The sequence below is a fragment of the Canis lupus genome, chromosome 8, assembly GCF_003254725.2.
Source record: "Canis lupus dingo isolate Sandy chromosome 8, ASM325472v2, whole genome shotgun sequence".
In the NCBI taxonomy this organism is placed as follows: domain Eukaryota; kingdom Metazoa; phylum Chordata; class Mammalia; order Carnivora; family Canidae; genus Canis; species Canis lupus.
In genome coordinates, this window is record NC_064250.1 from 31,536,917 (window position 1) to 31,554,004 (window position 17,088).

The 17,088-nt window shown below is 33.9% G+C and overlaps 1 protein-coding gene across 10 annotated transcripts in view; it reads left to right on the forward strand.

Annotated features, from left to right (window-relative positions):
• The window catches only part of KTN1 (kinectin 1), a 105,236-nt gene extending 88,617 nt beyond the window's left edge, over positions 1–16,619 (forward strand). For 6 of the 10 annotated variants that reach the window (XM_025442320.3, XM_049113206.1, XM_035720151.2 and 3 more), the window contains 10 exons: positions 4,340–4,420; positions 5,203–5,292; positions 5,423–5,515; positions 6,414–6,485; positions 6,730–6,813; positions 6,968–7,051; positions 9,444–9,527; positions 11,364–11,456; positions 12,304–12,424; positions 16,140–16,619. In XM_025442320.3, the coding sequence (XP_025298105.1) occupies positions 4,340–4,420; positions 5,203–5,292; positions 5,423–5,515; positions 6,414–6,485; positions 6,730–6,813; positions 6,968–7,051; positions 9,444–9,527; positions 11,364–11,456; positions 12,304–12,424; positions 16,140–16,144 (807 nt within the window). In that variant the 3' untranslated portion in view covers positions 16,145–16,619. The remainder of the gene's footprint in view (positions 1–4,339; positions 4,421–5,202; positions 5,293–5,422; positions 5,516–6,413; positions 6,486–6,729; positions 6,814–6,967; positions 7,052–9,443; positions 9,528–11,363; positions 11,457–12,303; positions 12,425–16,139) is intronic. The other 4 variants (XM_035720152.2, XM_049113204.1, XM_025442318.3 and 1 more) reach the window with 1 other exon arrangement.
• The last annotated feature ends 469 nt before the right edge of the window (positions 16,620–17,088 follow it).

Sequence of the window (17,088 nt, forward strand, 5' to 3'; positions counted from 1 at the left end):
GTGCTTTTGATTAGGGAAGATAACTTGGTTCAAAACTCATTTCTGTTTATTCAACTGATACTCTTTTGTATGCTATAAAATTTACATATCTTATTTAGGGGAACATGAACATTTGGGAAAGAAATATTGCTTAACGTTTAAGCCAGTTATGTTTTTAATGGCTTTATTCAAAACAGAGCTTAATTTTATTTTTATTTTATGTATCTATATATTTATGTATTTATTTTTAAGTGGGCTCCACACTGGGCATGGAGCCCAACAGGGTTCTAACTCATGATGGTGAGATCAAGACCTGAGCCAAGACCTGAGTTGGACACTTAACTGACTGAGCCACCCAGGAGCCCCAAAATAGAGCTTAATAGAAATGATTGGTTCTAGCTTTAGAACACTTTATTTTTTAATGAAATATGTTTAATACTTTGAACCAGGCTTTTTTCATACCAAGGCTCAAGATTTTGGTCATCTGTTAACTTCTTTAAGGAAAAGTCTTGAGGATAATACAGAATAACTTGCTTTACTTGAGGTTAAATGAGAGAGAAAAAGTAGCTTTGATTCAGAGAATTATTACAGTGAATATTTGAGGGTAGAGAAAGCCAGTGAGAGTTCATATAGTTTCCTAAAATGGTGTTATATCTTTCTTTAAGCTTTATTTTAATGGAAAATTGTATACACACTCCGATAACATAATGAGCCTGATGTACCCCATATATCAATACACAGTCTTGTTTTACCTCCTTTCCTATACTTCCTAGACACTTTGGAAGTAAGTCAAACATCAGAGCATATCATCTGAAATTACTTTAGTATGTATTTATGAAAGATAAGGATTCCTTTAAAAAATTACATTAAGGGATCCCTGGGTGGCGCCTCGGTTTGGCGCCTGCCTTTGGCCCAGGGCACGATCCTGGAGACCCGGGATCGAATCCCACATCGGGCTCTCGGTGCATGGAGCCTGCTTCTCCCTCTGCCTATGTCTCTGCCTCTCTCTCTCTGTGACTATCATAAATAAAAAAAAAATAAAAAAAAAATCTCTTTTAAAAAAATTACATTAAAAATCCTTAATTTCATTTATTTTGCCAATGCATTTCTCCATTTGTCATATACATTTTCAGTTTTAATGAAATAACAACCGCTTACTGTAGTTTGTTATAATCACGACCTAAGTAAGGTCGATATGTAATTGGTTTAAGACGTCTCTTAGATCTTTTTGATTCCACAGATCCTCTCCAATATGTCAGCTACACCTCTCTTCCCCAACTTTTTTTTCTTCTTTCTTTCCTTGAGGGAGGGAGAGAGAATCTTAAGTAGGTTCCACACCCAGCGTGGGCTCCATCTCACAACCCTGAGATCATGACCTGAGCTGAAATTAAGAATCAGACACTTAGCTAACTATGCCCCCCAGCGCCCCCTCCCACCTTTTAAGCTTAATGGTTTCATATGAAATTTCCCAGTCTGAATTTAATTGACTGCATTCTTGTAGTGTCAGTGTGTTGTCTGTCCTTTTATTCCTATAAATTGGTAGTTAGTAGAGGCCTGATGAAACTCAGGCTTAGTATTTTGGAGGTGGGATTGAATGGGGCAAAACTTCTTCATGGCAGTATTGTGCACTTCTATCATGAGGTCTGTAAATGTCTCCATATTTTTCTTTGGCCCATTGGAACTTATTTAGGCTGGCTATCAAATCTCAAATCCTTTTTGACACAGCACTGCTAAACTTTCATAGCTGCTTTACTTTGTGGTATGACAACATGTTTCTGATTTATCATTTACATTTTCTGCCCCAAACTTGGAATCAGCTGTTTATCCAAGGAGCTCTTGGCTCTTCTTTCTGTGTGTGCTAAGTGTGGTATAAGTAAACTTCATAGCCTATTTTATATGTAGTGTGAGTTTAGCTGTTACTCTCAGATTATATCTACAGACAGTCTACATTTAACTAGTACAAGAAGCAAAAATTTTTTTTCCTTTGTCACTGTTGAGGGTACATTCAGGTTTGATCACTTTAGTAGCTATCTACTCTGTGGGTTCAAATGATGAGACAACTTGTACTGAACAGACTGAAGGATACATTATTTGTTATAGTGGTTGAGAGCCTAGTAGTTCTAGGCTGTTACATGGAGCCTAGAAAAAAGAGGTTGTTGTTCATCTATTTCATATTTGTTTCTTTTGTGGCCATGACCTGTTTTTTTTTTTTCTTTATTCCTACTTTATAATTTTATTACTTAATGGAAATAAATTGAGAGATTTATTTGGCAGTGTTTTTATGAGCCAACAGTTAGTGATTATACTATCTGTTCTTTAAAGATTGTATAAGATCACCAGCATTAAAAATTCTTAATGTAACAGATTCATTCTTAAAGCAATATTACCCTCAGTAGCCATGTTTTTGACACTGTAAATATTTATAAATCACCATAAGACTTGGATGATGATATTTGGCTTTTGTTCATCACTTGTTAAAAGTTAAATATTTCTGCATGTAATCTGTATTTGAGAAGTATATTAACTCTACTACTTAAAAAGTGTAGCATTTTTATGTTTTTAAAAATGTGAAGGATAAGCTCCTCTATTTAACTTACATTAAAACAATGTTAATGAAATTTAATCTTAAATTAATATAGTTAGTAGATACAAAGGGGTCTTGTACATGAAGTAAAAAATTTTTTACTGTTTTCTATTGTTTTTCTGCTAAGCAAATCTGTATAGGAGAGATCTAAACTATGTAACCTAGAAGAACGTTTATAAACTTTAAGCAGTTAAATCAGCTTTTCAGCTGACTTTAACTTTTACTGAATCCTGGTATTTGAAGCTAAGTAGGACTTTAATAGCATACATTTGGTCTTGGATTAAATTTATAATATAAGAATGTAATTTTTTTTTTTAAATGGGCTTTTTGGGGATGCCTGGGTTTTGCAGTCAGTTAGGCATCCATCTCTTGGTTTTGCTCAGGTCAAGATCTCAGGGATGTGAGAACAAGCCCTGCATTGGGCTCCACACTGAATGTGGAGTCTGCTTAAGACTCCCTCCCTCTATGCTTCCCCTCCCGCACCAGATGCTTGCGCGCATGCGCGCGCTCTCTCAAAAATAAATCTTTAAAAAAAAAAAAAAAAAAAAAAGAGGCTTTTTTTTTTTTTTTGACAATTTGTTCTGTGGGATGGTCTTAGCGTCCAGCTCTATTTATTTTTTATTCTTATTTAATAGAGTATAGAGGATTCTGATTAGGCCACATAAGTAAAGCTTTAAATGTGAGCAGTTAATAGAAATTTCATTTGTTTTTTTGTTTTTTTAATTTTTTCTTAGAGTAAACTAAACCAGAGATTTTAAATCAAATTTCCTCTTATTCTACTCTTTTAAACAAATACTCTATATCAGAGTTTAAAATTTGGACAAGGAGCATAAAAAATATAGCATAATTTATTCTAAAATTTAGAATAATGACTAAAACCAAAATATATGCCTTGTGTTGGCATCAGCTAACCTATCAGGATTTTTTTGTTGGTTTTAAACAAGTAAATGTTGATGTATTCTTATCATCTCTCATTATGATTTTAAAAACACTTCATTTTAAGTATTTATTTTGAAAGTATTTCCAGAATCCCTGGAGTACCTTCATAGTTTGAAATCCTCTGAATATTTTCAGTTAAACTCTTAGTTTATAAACTCAGAATACTTAGTTTTTGAGAACTGGTTTACCCAAGAAAAGTTTTGAAATTTATTTTCAGTTTTCTCTGTTTTAAAGATTGACTCTATTAGTCCTGGCACTAGTAAGTGGTAGAAGCTGGAATTAATTGAGTGCATAGCTCTATATGTAAGTCCAGAGTTCAGTGGTAGATATCCTTGCTCAAAGTAAATAAGGTATGATTTTGGTGGTAATATAGAGGTATATTTTTAGTGTTTATTTTCAAGGTGGGTTAGGTACAATTTATGCAGCAATTCTATTTTTTCTTAAAGATTTTATTAATTTATTCAGGAGAGATACAAAAGAGAGAGAGGCAGAGACACAGGGAGAAGGAGAACCAGGCTCTCAGGGGGGGTAGGGGAGGGGGGAGCCTGATGTAGGACTCAATCCCAGAATCCTGGGATCAAAAGCTGAGTTGGGGGGAAAAGAAAAAACTGAGTGAGCCAAAGGCAGATCCTCAACCACTGAGCCACCCAGGTGCCCCAGCAATTATGTTTTTTGAAATTTCCAGGGAGGTGGTGTTTGTCTTTAGGTTTGTTGTTGTTGTTTTGTTTTGTTTTGTTTTTTGTTTTTTTATAGTCATCTAATTTGGTTGTTTAAAATGTTTTACCTATTTCATTTAAATATTTTTGGAAATCGGTTATTTTGGCTTCTCTTTTACAGAATTATGGTGAGTGGTTGCGTGGATTTGAAAAGAAGGCAAAAGAATGTGTGGCTGAAACTTCAGGTTCAGAGGAGGTTAAGGTTAGTTCAAGAAATGAAGTATCTGTGTTATAACCAGACATGGAAGAAGGAAATAAATCAGAATTTGTCTTTTAAGTTTGGAAAGATAAAGTATATAATTATGAATAGAATAATGACCTTTTGAGAAAGTATAAGAAAGTGGTTTCATTTTGTATAAATTTTGATAGAAATGCTATAAATCTTCATTGCCTTTGATAAGTACAAAAAGCTAATGTTTGCTGTTTAACTCTGTATCGTAATCATTTTTAAAACTGTGTATTTAACTATCTCTTACTCTCTTTTTAGCCTGGGTTTAAAAAGTAAAGATCAGTTGAGGTAGGTAGGTAGAAACTGACTGGTTTGCTAAAGTATCCCCAAATACATCATTAAGAGTTCAGAATCTAGATGTGTTTTTATCTTTGCTTAAATTTGGAAGATTTATATGTATCTCAAGTGGCATGAATAAAATCCTCTTTTCCGTGTGTGTAGCATAGGCGTTGTGACTTGACTTCACATGTGGTTCTGCTTTGATTTTAACCATCCTGCTAAAGAATGATAAACCTGTTTATTATAAATTGTATTATATATTTTGTAGTAATCAGACTCAGGGAGTTTTATTAGTAAAGCCTAAATGACCAAAAGGTCATTGAACTTTATTACTACCTAATAAGGTTGAAATGTAATATCTCACTATAAAACAGTTAGAAACCATTTGTCACAATATACCGTTAAATACAGGAGCAAATTTGAACCACACAAAACTGGCAAAACTAGAGAATTTTTCTTTATTTCATTCTTTGTAGGTTCTAGAGCACAAGTTGAAAGAAGCTGATGAAATGCATACATTGTTACAGCTCGAGTGTGAAAAATATAAATCTGTCCTGGCAGAAACAGTAGGAAATGATTTTTTAATCTACTTTTTGGTTTTATTTTTAAATTATTAACTTACTCCTTAGTGGCTTTAAATAGTTTATCTTGTCATTAACACATGAATTTTTCAAAACAACTATACTGTTGCTTTAGGAAGGAATTTTACAGAAGCTACAGAGAAGTGTGGAGCAAGAAGAAAATAAATGGAAGGTTAAGGTCGATGAATCACAGAAGACTATTAAACAGGTATTTAGAAAAGCATAGAGCTAGTGGTTCTCAAGAGTGTGGGCCCTCAATCAGCAGTGGCAGTACAACCTGGAAACTTGTTAAAAATGCTCCTTCTTGGGCCCCACTTGAGATTTTCTGAACCTGAAACTCTGTGGGGACAGCAGTGTGTGTTTTGAAGGGCCCCCACATCTGATTCTGATGCCCACCCATGTTTGAGAATAGGTGGTTCAAAGTTTGACTGAAAGGTGGTAATCTAGAATGCAGAGTGCTTTGGAGGTTGTAGAACTACTATGTGGTAATATAAGGCAAAGAATTGGGGGTTCAGAACAAACTTTGCAATGTTGATATGTGACCCCATGATATAGTATTCAAGAAAAAGTTAATGGGTCCTGTTGTCGCATCTTTGTATGGACAGATGGTAACTAGACTTTTCGTGGGGATCATTTTGTAATGTAAGAGAGTATCAAATCACTGTAATGTACATCTGAAGCTTACAGGATATGATATGTCAATTATACTTTAATTAAAAATTACAATTAAAGGGAAAGTAAAGAGTGTAATCTGTTGCTCACTTGTTTTCTTGGGCCAGCCTGTGCAGAATTTAGGGTTGTTGGTGGTATTCTATGTTAATGTATTTGGGAATTAAATATGGCCAGGACCAGTTATTCGTTGGTTGTAAAAAAAACAAACCCAAAAAAACCCACACCTTGAGCTGGGCCTTAATATCATGCAAATGGAGTAGGTTTTGACTACAATTTAGATCAAGTTAAATGTCATGCTCTCCTTTTCAAGGTCTTTTAAAATTCAGTATGGCTTTAAATAAGATCTCAAAACCTCTGAAGTTTGATTAAAATTCTACGAGATAGAAGCCTCTCTATCCTTGATTACTTGGTCATATAATTGTTTCATATTTCAGATGCAGTTGTCATTCACATCTTCAGAACAAGAGCTAGAGCGATTAAGAAGAGAAAATAAAGATATTGAAAATGTATGTTATTTCCTTGCTTGATTTGTATATAACCTGTGGACTCAGTTTTAGCATTAAGGGTTGTCTTAAGATCTGTGTTTTAAGACTTCTTTAATGATACAGTTGTTACACTTTTAAGAACATCTTGGTAGTGTTTGAGATGATACAGTGTTGTATTTGTACATGTCATAACTTTCCATTGTGGGGGAGCATCATGAAAGGAGTTCTTAAATGTGATAACTTTTCTTCTTTGTTGCGTTGCTAGCTGAGAAGAGAACGAGAGCATTTGGAAATGGAACTAGAGAAGGCAGAAATTGAACGATCTACCTATGTTACAGAAGTCAGAGAGGTACTTAGAATTTTTTCCACTTTGCTTCTCAATTTAAGTTTATAATAGTGATAAAATATTTCAGTGTACATTGTTTGTGGCAGAACTTCCAAGTAGCATACAAAACATGGGATATCATAAGGAGATCAATCTTAAACTCTAAACTTCATTGCAGCTGAAAGATCTGTTGACTGAATTGCAGAAAAAACTTGATGATTCATATTCTGAAGCAGTAAGACAGAATGAAGAGCTAAATTTGGTAAGAAGCTTGTTCTCCACTGGGTATCAAGTAGGCTCTGAAAACACTTGTGTTGACATGTGGAGAAACCATCCAAACTTTCTCCTTGCTAACATCTTTAGCTTGGCATTTTTGTAAGTTTAAGATAATCTTCATATTCTGATGACTCTTAAGATGATCTTTTCTTTTCTTGACTCCCTAAGATGATCCTTTTTTCTTAGCTCCTAACAATGGCATGTTTGGCTTGCAACTCTTTTCCAGAAAAAAATTCATGTTTTATAAAACCTAATTTCTTAGCATTATTTTCAGTGAAAAAAGAAGTGAAACAAATAAAGATTGCCTGAATTGTGAAGATTCTCTTCTCAGAGCTAATGATAGTTAACTGGACCTCTTATTTTCTAATCTGAAAGGAGATTACTGAAGATTGTAGATACATATTCTTCATTCAGGGGCAACAATTCATTCCAGCTTCTTATTTTAACTGGTCTTTCTATTGATTATAGATAACAGAAAGCTTGTGAAGTTCTTTATCATCAACATAACATTTAGAATATAGTAATTCTAAAACTGTAGACTTAAAGACAACTATGGTTGTCTTATAAAGTTAAATGCCTTATAAAGACATAGAATACCCTATATTCCCATTCTTAAATTTTCTAGAAATTTACAGATTATGACAAGCTTAGCTGTTAGATAAATATGACTATCTTGTATGTTTCAAACAATAATTATGTCTTTCTGTGACTGAAAAATTGTTATAACACTTGACTAAATTTGAAATATCTGAATGAACTCTAGGAAGATCATAGTAAGTTTCTCCTTACCCCAAATTAACCCTGCATAGTTTGGAACTTTCTTAGTACTACTCTATGTATCAAAAATTTCTTAACTCACTCATTTGTAGTTGGTCTTCTGTGTTATGGCAGTGATTTATGGGAATGAGTTTTCAAAGTAGGGCTCTTTGAAATGTACACATAGAGCTCCCCTCTTTATTTTCGAAATAAAATTTTGGTTTTACTTATTTTCATTTTATTTAATCGAATAATTCCCACTGCAGTGTGAAGTTTTATATATATGCTTGCTATATATTGCACAGATCAGGACTGTGGTTATGCCATACCTACAAGCCATAAGCTCTACCCTAGAATGTGTTTTTTAAAAATCATTTTAACTTTAACTATTGGAGATTTTACTTTTAACTTTGGTGCTTAGTAGCTGACTCCCAACAGAGGCATCATACCCATAGGATTATAATTGAGTCTTCATTCAGCCTAATGTTCTTTTTGTATTTTTGCCTCTCTACTTCTGTTAAGGGGCACCATTTTAAATGGTATTTCTTATTTTTGCCTTGAATTCATAATCTTTTAGTTTTTCAGTTTGTTTGCTCAGGTCAGGATAACTGTTGCTACATTTTAAGATAAAATAACTTTGTTTGCCTATACATACGTTTTGTGTTTGGGAGCTGAAGGAATAATCTTTCTGATGTGCTAAATAGAGTTAAGTGAAGGAGCAAAAACTGAAGTATTTAGATAGAGTTCCCCAAATGAAATGTCCCTCACTAGTTCTTTCTCCAGTTCAAAAGGTTAGTATCTTACATTTCTCTCTATTAGGTCTCCAGAAACTGTTTGGAATGTTGCACCTATTGGTGTGTGGCAAAATCTGTTAACTGGATGAATTTAATAAAGTTATTTGTTGTCAGTGTAGTCCATTTCCCTTATGCATATTTAATTGGAACATTTATCATGAGAAGAGGCATTATGTATTGGCAATAGAGTTTATAGAACTTTATAACTGGACAAATTGACTACTGAGAAGTATATTTTAAGACATCGCTTGTATAATTAGGCTGGTGTGATCTTACACTGATCTCTTTTAGTGATGATTTAAAAGATGATCAAAACTTTTAAATTTTTGAAGTTTTCATTTTATGGATTTCATTTACAGATTCATCTGTTCAGTGTCTCTTAAAATACACAGTTGACTCTTAACTGTATAGGTCAGAAAGCCTTAAACTAATGAGTAAAATTTCTGGCTACTTGCCTTTTAATTTGAAATAATTTAACTGTGAATGAAATACTTTATGAATAGTGAACAGTAATACTTTTAAAAGGCACTTTACTAAAAAAAAAAAAAAAAAAAAAGGCACTTTACTGGAATGTGATAATTTTTGTTTTTACGTTTACAGTTTTCTATTCTGAACCATAGTTTGTTTCTGTAGCTTTTCTTATATTTAGCTTTCCAGATGGAAACCTCCACTGCTTAGCTTTTCTATACATCTGGTGCAGCATATTGGCTAATCCACTGTGCATAATAACTGTTAGCGATCCCATTCTTTCTCATTCATTCTTCTAGAGGTCTCAATCAAAGAGGAATGCAAATTAAGTTAATTGTAGTATTCCCTTTATTTTTACAGTTAAAGACACAGTTAAATGAAACACTCACAAAGCTTAGAACTGAACAAAGTGAAAGACAGAAGGTAGCTGGTGACTTGCATAAGGTAAGACACTGCTTGTCTTGAAGATGCTATATCATCATGCTGTGTTGTGCCTTGAATCTTAAGTAAAACATACTGCTAATTCTGGATTTGTGGGGTTTTTTTTGCATATTAATGTGTTTATAAATTTAAGCTGTTTATTCTACAGTTACATTTTTGGAACTAAACTTTTTGGCTTATTTTCCATTCTTAATTTGCTTCATTATTTCAACACATTTATATAAGTGATTGTTTTATGAAGTATAGATTAAGTTTTAAATGTAATTGTAGGTACTCTTTAAAAAAATTTGGCCACATCCATATATTGTTTTGTTGGGATTTTCCTATGTAGTTGCTTACAAAGTATGTTTCCTTTGATTTTTATAGATTTAAAATGTGTAGACCTCTGATGTTTCGGAAATTTATTCCTTTTGTTTCTTCATGGAAATAGACTTTCTTAATCTTGTGTATAAATGGGGAATTTTTAAGATTATATTTCTTACTTTTTACATTAGCTTAGCAAGTTATTTTTAATTCTGTTTTTAGATATTTTTAATCGTGCCGTTCACATATGCTTATATTAAAGCTGCTTTAGAGCTAGGATTATGTTTGTAGGAGTCATTAGCAAAACAAATGTCACTTTTTTTAAAGTTGAAATATTTTTGTATGATACAGCTTCTGATTGTTATATAAAAGTCTAGGAATCCATAAAGTGTACATTTAGCATGATAAAAAAAGTATAGGAATCCAGAATTGCTTCAAGTTATTTTGGTGTTACTATTACCAGTAGACAAAATGTGAACTCAGGATGTTTATTTCAGAGCTCAAACGTAGATTCATGATATGGTGTCAAGGACGAGCAATATGATTTACTTTGATAGATGATTTTATTTTTTGACCTCTTTGATCAAAATATAAAACATGCAAGTTTAGGAGTGTCTGTGTGGCTAACTCGGTTAATCGTCTGCCTGCAGCTCAGGTCACAATCCCCAGCGTCCTGGGATTGAGCCCCATGTCAGGCTTCTCCCACTGCCCTTGCTTGTACTCTCTCTGTCAAGAAAATAAGTAAAATCTTAAACAAACAAACAAAAAACTAGCATGCAGTTTTAGCCTAGTAGTTTAGTTTCTCAGGTATTAAGGATAGTAAACAGGTGCTAAAGGATGGACGTACCATGTTATTTATAAATGATAATGCAGTAGAAAACAGCTGCCTCATATCTGTAGACCAGAAATACTATGCAACACTTGATTAGAAATGCACATAAATATTCATATAAAAAGTTAACAAAATGCTTTGTAAAAAAAGTATCAAAGAGCGTGTATGTTAAAAGCCCATTTATATGAAATTTTCTCTTAGCACATATATGTGTACAAGAGGGATCTGGACAAGATGGTCAGAGGAAAGCCACTGTTTTAGGATTTGTAGGACATATATGGTTTTTCCCACATACACTTCTTGGTGTTTTTTTTTCTTCTTCTTCTTCTTTGTGTTTTTAACACAACTCTCTAAAAATATAAAAACAATTCTTGGCTTATGAGCTATAGATAAACAGGTTGTAGCCAGATTCAGCTGATACTTGATCTAGACTAATGTTAACCTAAATATCAACTGTGGTAATTTCTTCTTTTAATTTCTTTACACATTTTCTCTGCCTTTTGAACTTTTTAAAGACAGCATGTTTTTACAATCTGGTCAGGGAGGAAACTTCATTTTGGAGAAAAAAAAAATCTTAATAGATTGGCTGTACATTGTATTTTGAGATGAACCTCAATCTTGTACAAAATAAGAAAATCACTCATTTTTCTTCTCCTAATACTCCATTGTAGTATTTAGAAGCTACCATATTGTTTTCCTAACAGGCTCAACAGTCGCTGGATCTTATCCAGTCAAAAATCGTAAAAGCTGCTGGAGACACTACTGTTATTGAGAATAGTGATGTTTCCCCAGAAGCGGTATGCATTTTCTTTTACCCTAAATCTCTATGCTAATTACCTTGTAAATTAGGTGAAAAATAAAAATGTGCAAGATCCTTCTCTGACTAAAACAATGACTTTGTAATGTACTTCCATCAGGTATGTTGCATTCTTACTGAAGGTTGTCTTGTCTTCCTGATATTTTATCTGAAATACAGTGTTCTTTTTAATGTTTGTTTTTCACTTTAGTTTAGTAAGATATTACATTAATTTAATGTTTGTGTTGGAAGTATTTTGGTGTACTGCTTTCAGAGCGCGGACTTTGTTAGACTGCCTGTGCTTGAATCCGGACCCTGCTTCTTAGTAGCTGTGTGACTTTGGACAACTTTCCTTAGCCTCTGTGTGCTTTAGTTGCTCCATCTCAGAAAGGCAATGATAATAGTACCACCTGTAGGATTGTTTAAAGGAGTAAATGAAGTTACTATATAAAAGATTTTAGAAGAGTGTGTAGCACTTACAACAGAGCTGTTGTCTAGCTCAATATATGTGAACTTCTTTTTACTGTTATGAATGTGCTCCCCTTTAGTGTCTGGCAGATTTTTTTCCTGAAAGGAGAAATGGATTTACAACTATTAGGCAGGGTCTGGATTTTTTCCCTTTGTTGGCCTAGTGACATTTACAACATAGCTTTCTTTGATGCAACCTAATTTGTGCTGATAGATAGCAAATGCTATTTTTGTATGTGGTTTTTTGTTCATTTTTAATGTCATTTTCAAGATTTTTCATGTTTATATTTAAAAGAGCAATAAAGTATTTTCTGTTTTAGGTTGCAAATGCCTTTTCCTTATGTTTGGAGTTTTTCATCAAAAGTGATCTTCTCTTTTAGGAGTCTTCTGAGAAGGAGACGATGTCTGTAAGTCTAAATCAGACTGTCACACAGTTACAGCAGTTGCTTCAGGCAGTAAACCAACAGCTCACAAAGGAGAAAGAACACTACCAGGTATTAGGTAAGAATAATTGAACTACTATTGTCTGTTTATGGGTAATTTACATAGTGTGTGTGAATGTATGCGCAGTGTTGGTTTACTAGGAGTACAGGAGCTCTTGTTCCCCTGGTAGAAATAGTCCCTCGTTCTCTCAACGCCTGCAGTTGACAGCTTTAGCTTTCTTGGGGTTTTATTTCCATCTCTTATATATTTTGGTCTTGCAATTTGAAAGAGGGAGGGGGCCTTTTATTTTTACCTCCTCTGACTTTCTTATAAAACAAACTTTCTTATGACTTGTTTACCTAGGTTTTGTTCATTGCATAATGTGGGCAATTGCTTCTTTAGTTTATCCTAATCTTAGTTCTGTTAAAGTATCTGTGTGATTTTTTTTTTTTGATAACTTGGTAAAATAAAGTGACTATAATGTTTTTACTGAGATAAGATGCTGAATTGAATATCCGATCATCACAATTTCTTTAAATTGTTAACTGACTTTTACTTAAGTCTGCTAATAAAGATAATCAAAGAAATCCCATTTTTTAACTCCTAAAGTAAGAGGCTTAATTGAGGATAAATAAACCTGTCGTTAACCAAACCATTTTTATGAAATTTTGTTGCCCTCCAGATAGGTTAGGTGTCCTGGAAAAGTTGGATGGATCTCCATTTTGGTATAGGGGCATCCATTCTGTCTCGCTTTTCTGGAATGATTGTCCTCTGGCCTACCTTAACACAAACTCTCTTTAAAATGCTATTTCAGGTCAGTCAACTCTATAAGACTTTGTAGATAAACCCAGCTCATTCTTTTAACCTGTCAGCAAAAATAATAGTATCTTTATTTTTTATCCTTGGTAAGCTGACCTCTCCATTGCCTGTAGTTAAACTTTTGCTACATTACCTCCCTTCTCCACATTAGAAAATAACCTTCCTGTTTCATTGGGTAACTTTTTCCCATGTCTTCAGTCTTATTCTCTTCCTTGCACATGCTTCTTCTGTTAGGTCTTGAAAACCTGCTCTAACGTCTTATTTTAACCTTGCATTTCCCTTCAGGTTATCACCTTAATTTTTTTTTTTACCTCACTGTTTCATAGAGATTCTTAAAATAAGAAACTGTTCTCACAGTATCTACTTCTTTACTCACTATATTAACAGCTCCATGGGCTCTAGAATGTCATTCCAATGAAAACTTTTTTGCTGAGATCATTAGTAATTTCCTGATTGCTAGAACTAATACAGGCCTTTATTTTGATACTGAAAGTATAAGAAAGTATAAGTTTCCAGTATAAGAGACTGAAAATAGTTCTAAAACATGCTAACTCTGCTGAAGTCAGTCCATAGGCCTTGGTGTGATAAGGAAAGGGTTTCATTTCTGAGAGCCTAAGAAGATTGGATTGTCATCCCTTCCCTTCATTTATATGAATTAAGAAATTTTTTTTTTTAAGCTTTGGACTAGCAACACTAGTACTTTATAAAGTATGCTTTTCTGTACCCAGATATCTATTTTTCCTTGTTTTATATTTGCTTGTCTTCTAAGTGTTCAAACTGTATATTGGACCATCTCAGAAGATTTCACTACTCCAGAGTCTTAGTCTGTTTGGGCTTTTATAACAAAATCCCTTAGAGTGGGTGGCTTAAATAATATTTATTTCTGACGGTCTGTGCATGGCAGAAGACGCAAGGGAGCTCTCTGGAGTCCCTTTTAGAAGGACACTAATCCCATTCGTGGTGATGGAATCTTTCAAAGGCCACCACTTCCAAATGCCATTTCATTAGGGGTTAGAATCTCAGTATACGAACTTGGTGGGAAGTGGGGCACAAACATTCAGACCATTAACACTCAAGTTCTCTTAGCTTGGAACCAGTTTATGGAATCCTGTGGAGGAAGGTTAATTTTAATAGCAGTCACTTTATGAATATCATTCTAAGCTTGAACAGGCTTCTGACTTGGGGTCATTTGCTTAATCTTGACAACAGCCCAGGGCAGGGCGTAGGTTGGTGTTATTATTTGTTTTTTTATTCCCATTTTACAACAGATCCACAAAGCTTCTATAATTTACCCAAGGTCATACGGCTAGTAACTAGGTGAGCTGGGATTTAAATTGAGGTGAGCTCTGCCCAGTGCTTACCTATGCTCTTAATTGGTACTTTGCTTCTGTAATTCAGGCATTCTGTGCTCTGACCTTTTTATGTTGCTGCTTTTTTCCCTCCTCATTCTGTCTAATCCTTTTTTGCCAGCCTCTTAGAGTTTGTGTTGCCAATTCTCATTTTTTCCTAAAATTAGCATTTGGTTTATCAATAGTGAGTTGGAGAGGCTCTCAATGTTATCCGGAAAAAAATGAGGTGGAATTTTGTGTACGTGTTCTGTACGTATGTGCTCTACCTATTCCATGCGGCAAATAGATTTTTTTTTATGATGTAGTTGTTTCTTGTTTCTGAAAGAAAGATGTTCTTTTACAGTGGTATTGAAGTACAAGAATTAGTGCTCCAGATAAAAACTAGCTTTTATTTCTACACTTCACACTTGCTATCCTATAGCTCAGGTTTTCATATTTTGTGATGTGTTTATACAGCACTTAATAGTGCCCTGTTCTGGTGGGCTATGTAGACTGCCTGATCCGACATTAATCTGGCTTTTAATTAAAGAACATGATAGCCAGTGGTAACTTTGCCTTTTAACTTTCTCATTCTTTTCCTCTCAACTTTTTATTTTGAAAACGTTTACGCATAAAGAAAAGTTGTAAGAATAGTGCAACACTCACACATCCTTCACCTGCTTTACCTCTTTACACGTATATACGTATTTGGTTGATGTCAAACTGTTTGAAAGTAACTTTTGGATGTCGTGACATTTTATCCCTAAATACTTCATTATGCATTTCTGAAAAACAAAAGCATTCTCTTATAAATCCATAATACCATTATCACGTCCAAACAGATAAAACCAGTAGTTATATAAAATTATCCAGCATTAAACTCATAGTCAAGTTTCCACAATTACACTGCATATATTTTTTTAGCTATTTTTTCCAAACCAGGATCTAGTCAGAATTTGCACATTGCATTTGGTTGTCTTTTTAGTCTCTCTCATGACTTTCTGAAGTTTAATTTCCTTTAAAAGAAAAAAAAGATTTTATTTATTTATGTGAGAGAGAGCAGAGCCAGATGGTAGGGGCAGAGAGAGAGAAGCAGACTCCCCAGTGAGCAGAGAGCCCAAAACAGGGCTCTATCCCAGGACCCCAGGATCATGACCTGAGCTTGAAGCAGATGATTAAGCAACTAAGCAAACCAGGCATCCTTGAAGTTTAATTTCTTAAAATTATTCTGACTTAGAAAGCTTCACATGACCTCAGAAAATTTCTGTCTGAAACTTTGTTTATTCATGGGGGGAGAGTTGTAAATTTTAGTGCTGCTCACCTGATTAGCTTTATATTTTCTTGAGTAGAACTAATAAAAATGGATTCCCAATGTTCTCTTAAATTTTCTAATATTTTTAAATCCTCACATTATTCTCCATTTGGTCTGAGATTTTCACCCATATTTTTAAATCTACCTCAAAAGCTTCTGAATCTTGCTATTTCTCTCTTGTTTTTGATTACCATTACTGTAATTGCTTTGATCCTAGTTGAAAGAGCCATGCTAGATCAAATAGAATATGTATTTTTGGTGTTTGACAGATGTCTTCTGATTGCCTTTTGTTTCTTGCCTTAAAATGAATTTCTTTCTTTCTGATCTTTTACAGAGTGAAGTAACTGGGAAACTGTTCATTCAAGGATAACAGAAGGCATTGTATTATATTTTGCCAAATTAAAGCCTTATTTATGTTTTCACCCTTTCTACTTTGTCAGAAACACTGAACAGAGTTTTGTCTTTTCTAATCCTTGTTAGACTACTGATTTAAAGAGAGAAAAAAAAAAAGCCAACTCTGTAGACACCTTCAGAGTTTAGTTTTATAATAAAAACTGTTTGAATAATTAGACCTTTACATTCCTGAAGATAAACATGTAATCTTTTATCTTATTTTGCTCAATAAAATTGTTCAGAAGATCAAAAGTGGTGAAGACAATATAAAATTTAACATTTTAATACTGATGTTGTACACTGTTTTACTTAACATTTTGGGGAGTAACTGCCTCTGATTTCAAGAAAACACTTTTTTGTTGCTAATGTAATCTGTTTTTTGTAATGGCGTCAGCAAATAAAGGGATGCTTATTATTCAGACTTGCTCTAATTTTCATTGCGCTTTAACATTAGCAGTACAGATCAATGTAATTTAGAATCCATTTATTAATTACAACTTTTAGACAGGTAAGATAGGTATTGTTGCTTATCTTCTGTAAGAGAAGTTCTGGGTCTTCTCTGTGGCTCTGTGCAGTGTAAGCCGTGTCCAGCAGTGCTGTATGCTACAGAAAGGATGAGGCAAGAATTTAGCTTTCAGACTCACCACTCCCAACTCCAGGTGGAAGAGCTCTGCTTTTTTCTTAACCAGTAATAGTTGACTTTTTAGTATCCTTGTCAGGTACTGTGTTACACAGTTTGCACGTGTTATTTTTTGTTGAAGAAAGTTTTAATTAATTAAATAATTTGATGCAAGCACTAAGATGCTAACCCTGCAGATGCTAACTGAGCACTGAAAGCTGTCCTGTGCCCTTGAGTATGAAAGTGCCTTTTAGGCCGTACTGTGGTCTCC